This window comes from Mandrillus leucophaeus, unplaced genomic scaffold (assembly GCF_000951045.1).
Source record: "Mandrillus leucophaeus isolate KB7577 unplaced genomic scaffold, Mleu.le_1.0 Scaffold237, whole genome shotgun sequence".
Lineage (NCBI taxonomy): Eukaryota > Metazoa > Chordata > Mammalia > Primates > Cercopithecidae > Mandrillus > Mandrillus leucophaeus.
Genome location: NW_012102443.1, coordinates 803,201 through 814,821, shown reverse-complemented (window position 1 = coordinate 814,821; position 11,621 = coordinate 803,201). Strand labels below are relative to the sequence as shown.

At 55.5% G+C, this 11,621-nt stretch overlaps 1 protein-coding gene across 1 annotated transcript in view; it reads right to left on the bottom strand.

Moving 5' to 3' along the window:
• Positions 1-11,168: 11,168 nt before the first annotated feature.
• Positions 11,169-11,621, bottom strand: part of LRCOL1 (leucine rich colipase-like 1) — a 17,924-nt gene continuing 17,471 nt past the window's right edge. The window contains exon 6 of the mRNA XM_011982219.1: positions 11,169-11,423. Coding sequence (XP_011837609.1) covers positions 11,421-11,423 — 3 coding nt within the window. The 3' untranslated portion in view covers positions 11,169-11,420. The remainder of the gene's footprint in view (positions 11,424-11,621) is intronic.

Sequence of the window (11,621 nt, the reverse complement as noted above, 5' to 3'; positions counted from 1 at the left end):
GCGCGACTACTCCCCGTCCCGAAACCCCCCGGAGGTGGAGGCGCGGTAGCCCCGGGGCCGCAGACGCCTCTCCGAGCGCACCGCTGTCCGTTTCTCCATCAGTTCTTAGAACTCAAGCACAGCTCCCGCCGATCCTGGGGCGGCGCCGCCTCTCCACCCGCAGCCTGCGGAGGCGGGGACTTGGGTGTCGGCTTTTCTGAGGGTGATCTTTTGTTTTCTGAGTTTGGGATTCGGCTGTTGGGAAAAAAAATCGCGTTTGTACCTTTTCCCCCCACAAATGAGAAGTGTTTGTAATGGATTTGTATTTTTCTTAATTTTATGCTATTTAGACGTTTAAAAGAACCAAAAAAGAAACTTTTGCTTCTTCGTTTTCGGTTGGGATTTGCAGTTTAATGGCCTCAGATCCTTCTCCAGATCCCCAGGGTTTCTTTGTCTTATTTATGGAGAAAAACCGGTCACTTTGTCCAGCGCACTGTGAGGCCCCCACTCAGGCCAGCCCTGGCCCCCCTTGGTACTTGGAACCGAAGTTACAGATCTATATTAAAATAATAATAATGTACAAAACTTTGTTTTTTGCCTTATTATGCAGAAGTGTAAGAGAATTTCTTTTTTGGTTTGTTTTTTAAAAAGCAAACGAAACGTGTAAATAGTCTGTTGATATAAGTATATGACGTTATTAAATTCTTAATCTAGATAGACTTTATAAATCGGTTTCCAGAAACCCCTCTGGTGGTTTGTCTAACACGGTCACAAAAACCCAGGCGCTGCCGGTTGTAAACATTCTCAGAAGTTTAATGGCAGCAACTTTCCTTCAACTATGCAAGCGCTCCCGCCGCTGGTGGGGGGAGGAAGGTTCCGCCAGCGACGTCCCAGCCCCTGGGTCCGTGGAGAGGTTGGGTACCCCCATCAGGGCCCCTGGGCCAGCAGAACAGCACTCCTGGGCGGCTCCTGTGGGCTTCAGGACTGGCCAGCTCCAGCCACAAGGGCGATTCTGTGGACGTTTGTGTGGATGGTGCAGTGTTCTTGGAATCTGTAGACCAGATCGGTGGAGGTTTAGAAGTGCAAGAGTCTAAAGGCTGAGTACAAAAAAAAAAAATCACTGTTGTGTGTTTTCTTTCGCGTGAGGCATCAGCGTCACCTTGGTGTGGTCGTTGCCTCCCGGGCCCTTGGCCTGGCCTCCTCTCGGTTTGGGTTTTGCTCTCACCCACATGAGCCCCCCATGCCCTGCCCTCCTTGAGGCCTTTTGTGTTCCCCTACGTCTGGGCTGTGTCCCTACCAGGCTTCCCAGCCTTCAGGGTCAGCCGTTGAGCCACATGCTTTGCTCAGTTCTGTGTTTCAGCCACGTTTCCACGGTGGACCCCGTTTGTTTGGAATATTCTGTTCCCATATCAATCAGTGATGATAAATACAGCCTTGATTTGGATGAAACTGTGGTCGTGTGTTCTGTGTGGCGTTGGGGGGCCGGGCTCACCCAGGCTGACCCCCTACAGGCGTGCGTCCCTCCTGCAGGCGCCTTGGGATGCTGGGCACCTCGGTGGCCCCACGCTGTCGGGTGCCATCACCCAGGAAGTTAAGCACAGCAGGTCCCAGCTTCCCAGCCCTGCTGCCACCCCAGCTCTGCCCAGCCCCCCATGGAAACCCCAGCCCCCGGCTCTGCCCAGCCCCCTCCCCCAGCGCCACCTCTCCCCATGGAAACCCCAGTTCTTGGCTCTGCCAGATGCCCCATTGTGTCGCTTCATTCTTGGGAATGTCACACGGCCCCCTGTCGTCCCACCCCCAGTGACCCCATGGCCGCCTTCCCTCACTCACATCCACAGGGTTTTGTGCATAGAAGATGCTCTTAGTTCCGCCTTCATGCCAGAGAGTTCTGGCCCTGCAGGGACTTGTGGGATTGACCTTGCCTTGGCTGTACCTGAATGAACAGGAGCTCAGAGGGCAGGAGCCAGGTGCAGAGGTGGCAGCCCCCACCCTCCTGTGCAGTGAGCACCAGGCCCACCTGCCTTGAGTGATGTTCAGGAAAGCTCCAGGTGCACACCTGGCCTTGACCTGAGCATCACCTCCACCCCGGCCCTGCCAATTAACTCCTCACTGAGGGGCCCCAGGGCTGCAACCTAAGAAGGAGGCCTCGTGGGCCCACTGTGCACCCAGTAAGGAGTGCCCTGTGTCCCATAAGACCCTTCCAGGGTGGCAGGAGGGGCAGCTCCCACTCCACACCCCACCGGGTTATTGTCTGGGGCCTGGACCATCTGCCATGTGGGGCTTCTATGAAATGTGTTGTGCAATTTTGCCACTGTGTGAATATCAGTGTGTGGTACATGCCTGGACGGGCCAGCCTGTTGCTTCTGGGCTGCACACCTGCACCCCATGTGACTCCTGAATCCTGTCGGCAGCTGTAACATGGTGGTAGGTGTTTGTGCATGAAAAGGTACAGTAAGAATGCAGCATTCTGGCCAGACGTGATGGCTCACACCTGGAATCCCAGCACTTCGGGAGGCTGAGGTGGGCAGATCACCTGAGGTCAGGAGTTTGAGACTAGCCTGACCAACATGGTGAAACCCCATCTCTACTAAAAATAAAAAGAATTAGCCAGGCGTGGTGGCATTCGCCTGTAATCCCAGCTACTCTGGAGGCTGAGGCAAGAGAATCACTTTAACCCAGGAGGCAGAGGTTGCAGTGAGCTGCGATCACACCACTGTACTTCCAGCCTGGGAGACAGAGCAAGACTCCATCTCAAAAAAAAAAAAAAAAAAGAATCCCGCATTCTAATCTTCTAGGGTTGCCCCTGCCTATGCAGCCTGCCTTTTCCCACAGCGCGGCTGGATGGCACGTGACTGTGCTTCACATCCCCTTGTCTTGGTTATTCCAACCTGTGCAGCAAATCTTCAGGAAGACTCCAGCGTTGCATATTCTGCCCTGAGTGAGCTGATTGTGTTAGTCATCCACACAGGCCTGCTCTGCCCCAAGTCCCCTGCAGGGCAGCCCAGCAGTGAGGAGGAGGCAAGGCCAAGGCCCAGTCCTGTGGCTCCAGGGATCTGGGAACGCACCTGTAAGGCACAGCTGGAGGGAGGGCGGCAGCTGGAGGGTGGACAGCAGTAGAGCTGGAGGGAGGACAGCAGTGCGGCTGCAGGGTGGACAGCAGTGCAGCTGGAGGGAGGACGACAGTGCACCTGAAGGGAGAGCTGCAATGTGGCTGGAGGGAGGGTGGCAGTGAGGCTAGAGGGTGGACGGCAGTGCGGCTGGAGGGCGGATGGCAGTGCGGCTGGAGGGAGGACGGCAGTGTGGCTGGAGGTAGGGCGGCAGTGGGACTGGAGGGAGGATGGCAGCTGGAGGGTGGGCGGCACTCCAGGGCCATCCCCTGGCCAGAACTACCTGCGAGCCTAGGGATGCCATGTGAAGGAGTGAAATGGTGAAATGTCTGCCTTTAAGTCAAAGCACACAGCCTGCTTTGAAATGCAGAGAAAGGGGGAGGGGACCTCATCCAGGCAGGGTCCCTCTGGGGCTGCCTTCCACTGTAGGGCCAGCCCTGGCACTGAGGCAGCCATCCCTCCCCAAGCATCATCTTTAAGGGGAGTGATCTCTGATGGTGCAGAATCCAGGGTGGACTTCTTCCCAGGAGCACTCAGTGAAATGGGAGCACCTTCCTGGGAATACTCTGTGAGGGAGCACGCTCCTGGGAGCATTCTGTGAGGGTGCACCTTCCTGGGAGCACTCTTTTAGAGGGAGCACACTCCTGAGAGCACTCTGATGAAAGCACTCTCCTGGGAGCATTCTGTGGGGGAGCACCCTCCTGGGAGCACTCGGTGAAGGAGCACTCTCCTGAGAGCACTCTGTGAGGAGGGACACCTTCTTGGGAGCACTCTATGAGGGTACACGCTCCTGGAAACACTCTCTGTGAGGGGGCACATCGCTCAGGTCAGCAGTCCAAGTGGCCCTCCCCTGTCCCCGGAGGATTTTGGTCAGGCTATTTCCATCTCACCTGGTAACTTAGAACTTGGGCTAAATTACCTTGGTATAAAACTTGGAACCTGGGTAAATTAGAACCTGGGTAAGACAGACTCTGCTATAAAAATCAGGAGTTGAAATTCTATTTTATTTCAGCAAGACCTGAAAGATGCAGTCAGGCAAATGGAAGCACATCTGATGCTGACAGAAAAATAAAGGTTTTGATATATGTTTTAATATTCTATCCTTCACAGAATAGACACAGGGTTTTAGAAACACTCAACCTGGGTGACATTTGTCAAGCAGCTACAGTGACTCCTGGCCATCCCAGGAGGGAGAGGAACAGCATCAAAGTCCGTCCTGTTACTACCAGACTCAGGGCCTGGCACGCAGCAGGGGCCAGGTGTGTCTTGGACGGGCGAAGGCATCGAAGAAGGGGGAAGCCTCCCAGATGCCCTGCTGGGCTCCTCCTGGCAATGCCTGGACCCCTCACCAGCAAGGGAGTGGAGTCTCAGGACAGGCATGAACACTGGAATGCCCTGGGTGCCCAAACGAGCCCGTTCTCCGTGCCTCGTCCTCACGTGGCCACCTCTATGTTGAGGCTTCCCCAGCTCTCTCGTGAGGACTAGTCTGCGTTTACACTCTACCTGGGTAACCCAGGAAAGCCGCACCACCTCCACATCCTGACTGTAATCACATTTGCTCAGACATGGCCTTCTAGGTGACATACTCGCAGATTCCAGAGATTGTGCCGTGGTGATCTTCCCACCGCTGATGGGAACCTGGAATCCAAGGATCTTGACGCAGACTGTAAGTATTCATGACTGACAACACTGAGCTCTCTGCAGTGTCAGCTGGGGTCCTATCCACAGCCCGAGGGCATGTGGTGCTGCTGGGAGAGGCCAGGGGCCAGTGCTCCTGTGTCCAACAGGCTCTACACGCTGGGGAAGGCTCAGAGAGAAAGGAGTGTGCCTGCAAGTACAGGATCCGTGACCATGACGCCATCAACACACGGAGTTTTCCATATGACATGTGCTCTGGAGGCAGAGGTTCGGGAGGTGCTGCAGGAGCTTGAGTCAGGCCTGGCATTTTTGTGATTCTCTTGGCCTTTCCATGTTCATTGCCTCATAGTAATGAAATAGCTGCTGTAGCTCCAGGCATTACATCCACCTGCCAGGGAGAGAGATCAGCGAAGGGGAGACAGTGTCAACCTTGTCTGGAAAGACAGGGCCTCCCCAGGGTTCCCCCTCACCACCAGAGGGTCTCTGCCGAGGTGTCATCGGCTGACACTGGGGGGCCTGCACCCTTGTCAACAGGGCAGGGGACGTGGACCACGCCCGGCCTGCTGGCTGAGGGCCCAGGTTCTCAGTGGGAGCCGGACTAACCCAGGGGCCTTTGGGAAACCTGAAGGTCGTTTTGCATCTGGCATCCGCACACCTGAGCCTTCACGGACTTGAAATCCACAACATTTTGCTATAAATTATTTTTATTTTTCTGTTATACCACAGTTTGGGGCTTATATATTTTGGGGCCTTAGATATTTTTTCCCTAAAATTATATGTGAAGCTTATAAGAACTGAATTTCATTTCTAGATAGAAAAAGAAGCATCATAAAATATTTACCATGAAGGCTTCAGACCCGCTGGCTCACACCGACCCTGATTCCTTCTTTCCTGCGTGGGCCTGGGGCTACTCCAAGCTGAACTGGGTCCTCTTCGACAGGGTGTGGGGGGATGGACGTGGCCTTGCTGAACATGGCAGCAAACAGGAAAAGAGGCCTTGCGGAGACAGCTGAGCCCGTGTGGCCTCCAGGAAACCTCACCCCAGCCCCACGTCCCACGAGAGGCTCAGCATCCAGCCACCAGGCTGGGGGCGGGGGTTCTGGGGGCAGGGAGGGTCAGAACCACATCTCGTAATCCTGCAATGGCTTGCGGCTGAGGATTGTGACCGCCTGTCCTCACCCACTAGAGAGACCACCAGGACATGGCTGCCTCCTAGTCAGGAAGAGGCCCGAGGGCTGAGTTGACCAAGCAGGGGCCAGGTGCGTGCACCTGGGTGGCCGAGAGGCTGCATGGTCCCCGGGCCTGCCACGCACGGCTCCTGTTCTGCCCCAGAGAAGCAGATCTGACACCCCTGCTCATCAAGTTCAACGTGTAAACGGAAACAGCAACTCGACTATTGGAATTTCCCTCCTTTACATTTTTGTTCTAAAATTTTTTTTTTTTGGAGACAGAATCTCGCTCTGTCACCCAGGCTGGAGTGCAGGGGCACGATCTCAGCTCACTGCAACCTCCGCCTCTCACATTCAAGCGATTCTCCTGCCTGGGGCTCCTAAGTAGCTGAGATTACAGGCTCCTGCCACCACACCCGGCTACTTTTTTGTATTTTATTAGAGACGGGGTTTTGCCATGTTGGCCAGGCTGGTCTCGATCTCCTGACCTCGTGATCTGCCCACCTGGACCTCCCTAAGTGCTGGGATTACAGGCATGAGCCACCGCACCCGGCCTAATTTTGTATTTTTTTAATAGAGACAGGGTTTTGCCATGTTGCCCAGGCTGGTCTCAAACTTCTGACCTCAGGTGATCCACCCACCCTGGCCTCCCAAAGTCCTGGGATTACAGTTGTGAGCCACCACGCCAGCCTAGATTTTAGAAAAAGAAATTACAGGATTGACTCATGCTCCTTGTTACAAGCAAAAGAATACACGGGTGATCAGGAAAGGCAGCTGCTCCCTCTGGGGATGCCACCTGTGCTCTCGAACCGTCCTGGGGAGCTGGACTCCTCATGCTCCAGGAAGAGCCACGGGTGCTCCGTGATGCCAGCTCCTGGCACTGTGTCTGGTTTGTGGATTAAGTCTTGTCTATCAGACTGCACTTTCTGGGACAAACATTTTTGTGGGATTTGATTCTCCAATGTGGAACTGTGGGTTCAGAAACGGTGCTTATCTGTAACTGGTATTTGTTATTTTAAACATTTCCAGCTTGAAAAGTTGCAAGTGCCATTCAAATAACTCTTTCCTGACCTCAGAGTGAGCTGGCAACCCTCTGCCGTCCCTCTCGGCACCCTCTGTCTGTTCCGGCAGGCGGGCTGTCTGTCCCAGTCCACACCGCAGCCCCCAGGATCAGCGAGCAGCACGGCTCCCTGCCTGGTGCAGGGCCTCAGCGTTCATGCTCCTTCCTCCTGGGAGAGCCCCCTGCCTCTCAGGGACTCTCACAACCTTGGTGTGCGGAAGGTTCTGGACAGCGATTGGGGGATGCCCTCACTGGGTTTCTCCGGAGCGTGGGCATTGGACTGGAAAATACACAGAACTGCTGGGGATCCTCGAAGCCGCTGGCAGCACCCAATGCCAGTTTGTCCCATCAGGCGTTGGTCCTGACCTGCACTTGGCCACCTGCCCCCGACTTTGTAATTGAGCATTGAGGGGAAGACGCTTGAACCCATGTGAAACCTCTTTCTCCTGAAACTTTCCCTGCATGCATCAATTACATCATTGCAGCTGGGCCTTCCCCTGAGCGTGACGCCCTGGGGCGAGGCCGGTGGCTTCCCACGTGTGACTGTCCCCACCCGCAGCCCCTGCCCTCCGGGGCCCCCATGCACCAGGCGCTCTCTGCCCGGCCCCATCTCCCAGAGCCCTGGAGGCTCAGCCCGGGTGTCGTGTGTGCCTTGTGCTCTTAGGAATGTTACCTGTGTTTCTTCACATCTGTATTTCTTTTTTTGTTTTTTTTGTTTTTGTTTTTGTTTTTTTTTGAGACGGAGTCTGGCACTGCCGCCCAGGCTGGAGTGCAGTGGCACCATCTCGGCTCACTGCAAGTTCCGCCTCCCGGGTTCACGCCACTCTCCTGCCTCAACCTCCTGAGTAGCTGGGACTACAGGCGCCCGCCACCGCACCCAGCTAATTTTGTTTTTGTATTTTTAGTAGAGACGAAGTTTCACCCTGTTGGCCAGGATGGTCTCAATCTCCTGACCTCATGATCCATCCACCTTGGCCTCCCAAAGTGTTGGGATTACAGGTGTGAGCCACTGTGCCTGGCCCTTTCTTTTCTTTTCTTTCTTTCTTTTTTTTTTCTTCTCGAAGGGCCTTGCTCTGTTGCCAGGCTGGCTGGAGGGCAGTGGTACAATCATAGCTCACTGCAGCCTCGACCTCCTGGGCTCAAGTGATCCTCCTGCCTCAGCCTCCCTAGTAGCTGGGACCACAGGTGCGCACCACCACACCCAGCTAAGTTTGGTATTTTTGGTAGAGATAGAATCTCGGTATGTTGCCAAGGCTGGTCTCAAACCCCTGGGCTCAAGCAGTCCTCCCACCTCAGCCTCCTGAAGTGCTGGGACCTACACTTCTTCCAGATGCTTTCAAGTTTGATGTGTTACATTTACCTATTCTGTTCTTTTAAAAATTATCATTTTGTTAGAACTTGAGGATGAGTGGTCAAAATAACAACGATCATTTTGCAGCGTATCTGGTTTGTTCTACTAGGGTGGAAAGCAAGGGTTTCTCAGGATTTCGCTATAAGTATTGTCTCAGCCTTCTTGGACTGCCCTGCGGAACCCCAGAGACCCAGCAGCTAAAACAATGACATTGAGATCTGAGTGCCAGCAGGACGAGCTCCACGAGGGCCCCCTCTGGGTTGCAGGCAGCTGCCTTCCCAGGGCGTCCTGCCCCGGCGGGTGGGTAGGGCAGGGGGAGCTGGCACGCTCAGCTCTGTCGTCTCTTTTTTCTCACAGTGTGTGACTGTTTACCACCGCGGTCACCTGGAGCCTCTTATTACAAGGGCGTGAATTCCCTTCTCACGAGGCCCCTCACGGCCTCATCAAAACCTCAGTCACCTCCCAGAACCCCACTCCAGTCCCGTCACACTGGGGCTCTGGGCTTGAACCCATGAATGTGAGGACACACTCAGTCCACAGCAAGGCCGTGTCCCCAAGGAGCAGGGGTGGACTCCAGCCACACATCGGCCAGGCAGCGGCTGGGAGAGGGCGCCCGTGCGGAAGGAACGGACAGGCCGACTCAGGCACGGTGGCATCTGATGCTCTCTTTCACGATGTTGTTTCGTTTTGTAATTTTCTTAGACTTCCAAATTCATAGTGAAGTTGACCCAACATGACAGGAAACAGGATTCGAGGGGTTTGAACAGAGTGGGGGGATCGTCCGTATCCTGGGGCTGACAGCCTCACACTGATGGATGGTTCTGGAACTGCCCACAGGCAGCCCCTCTGCCATGGTGGACGAAGCTGGGGCTTCCTGGTACTCCCCTGGCTGGGAGGACCCAGAGGTGCCTCCCTCTAGCGTACAGTGCCGCTGGCCCCGCCATGGGCCCCTGGCCTCAACCCAGAGAGCTTCTCCAAACCAGTGGCTGTGGCCCCACCATCTCCCGAGCGCCAGGCAGGGAACCCCTTCTGCATCCACCCTGGGCTCACTTTGCTCCTCCTGGAACCAGCGCGCAACCCCTCACCTTAGACACCCCCGTCCCCATGTTGGTGTGGCGTCTGCCCTCAGCTGACTCGGACAAACACACGGTCAATGTTTCTGTGAAGTCTGGGAAAATAAGATCTTTTCACTGTACTGGGTCAAGACCTGTCTCCACTCGGCACGGCCCCTGTGCACTTCCGGTATCTCTGCGGGAGGAGGGGCGCCAAGCAGCCAGGAGCTACCTGTGGGGAAGGCGAGTTGAGGAAGCTTTTCCCTAGTGTTGCTGGGCTCACCCCCGGGGGAATGGCCCCCGCACCCTGGCTCACCTCCGTGGGGACGGCCCCCACTCCCTGGCTCACCTCCGTGGGGACGGCCCCCATGCCCTGGCTTACCTCTGTGGGGACGGCCCGCAAACCCCAGCTCACCCGCATAGGGACGGCCCCCATGCTGGGCTCACCCACCTGACATCAACAAGAAGGCGGGGGCCTGATGGTGTCTCCAATATGTCCTGTTTGAAGATTCCGGATCTAGACGCTGGGGTGTGGGGACGGTGTCAGACAGGTAGAGGTGTGTGTGTGGAAAATTCAGTTCTCAGAAGCTTCTAATCAGGATAGAGGTTTGCTTTGACTTCTTATGGGAATCGCTTGACGGCGGCTGTGTCTGTCGCCCACACACGCCCCAGGAGGTTCATACCTGAGCAACTCTTATCCACAGAAAACGTGGCTCAGCCCCCTCAGTGGGAAGATTAAGCTGATTTTCCATTCTCCCATAGAAAACGTTACCAAATTGTCATTTTGTAAAAGTAATCCGAGGCTGTGAGGTCAGGAACTTTAGGGTAAAAAACGTGCCGTGTGATTCTGTCTGTGATGCTTCCTGTGTGGGCCTCTGATTCTGTGTGTGATGCTTTCTGTGTGAGCTTCCAATTCTGTCTGTGATGCTGCCTGTGTGAGCTTCCTACACTCATGGTGTGCTGGGTCTTTCACTGTAAGTATGTTCAGTTTTAGGCCTAACACTGTGTTCATAATGTCATATGCCTTTTCTTAAGGAAGTTGCCAAAACGATGTAACTTCAGGGTATGCAGAGTCGACCGCGGCCAGGTGCTCCTGCCCCACAAGTCTCTCCGGGGGAGCCTCAGATAGTCCTGCAGTTGCACAGATGGAGATTGTTTATAATTACTTAGGAAAGGAAGACCCACGTGCTGGGGAAGGACTGGGAACAAGACAAAAACAAATACACTACAGCCCAGGCTGAAAATGGCAGGGACAGGGTGGGCTGGGGATGGAGGCATTTCGGGGAACGTCAAGCAGATGGAATCAGAAATCAAACGAAGCAGAGGGACCCACTCCCCCAACACCCCCCAGCCTCCCCCACCACCACACAGAGCCCAGGGCTGCCCTCGGGCGTCAGCAGCCAGAAGAGTTCTTGGCCTGAACCAGGGATCCCCCCGAGGGGAAGGCAAATGACCACAGAAGCTCAGCTGGGGCCAGGGGAAGGAGAAAGGGCCTGGGCTTGCATCCCGGACGTGCGTGCCTATGTGCTGAGCACTGACCGTGCCAGGGACAGGGAGGGAGCGATTTTCACCTGCAGTGTCCACACGGGCTTGCACCCGTTTATTCGACACCCCTGTGGTGGTGGGAGGTGACAGCAAACCCGAGGCTCTGGCCCTGGCCTTGCCTCCCACAGCATGGCCTGAGCCTCCCCAGGCTTCCCAGGAGGCCGCTCTGGCACTGACCCAGCAGACACCACCTCTCTGTGACCTCCAGGTTTCCTCCAGATTTTACGCTTTTATTATTCAAAACACAGAAGGGGTGAGACACGGCTACTCGGTCCTCCAGGAGCCTTTATTGATGTTTAACAATCAGGTTACACGTCCCAGTGCCTGGAATTTGTTCTCAGACACTTCGTGCCACCAGGCTGGTCATTGCCTTTCAGTTCCCACAGATTTTCAGAGCTCCAGAAACAGCAGCACGAACAGTGAGCGAAGCTTCCACTGGAGCCAGCCCCAGAGCAACGGGGTCCGGTGTGAACATCCCAGGGCCCAGGTCGGTCCCTCACACCCAGGTTGGAGCTCACGTCACTGAAGGAGAAGGCAAAGCTGGGGCAACGTGCCGGGGAGAGGCCAAAGCTGAGGAAACGCGCCGGGGATGGCCCGAAGCTGAGGAAACGCGCGGGGGACTGGCCGGAAGCTGAGGAGACGCGCGTGGGACTGGCCGTGAAGCTGAGGAAACGCGCGTGGGCCGGGCCGGAAGCTGAGGAGACGCGCGGGGGACGGGCC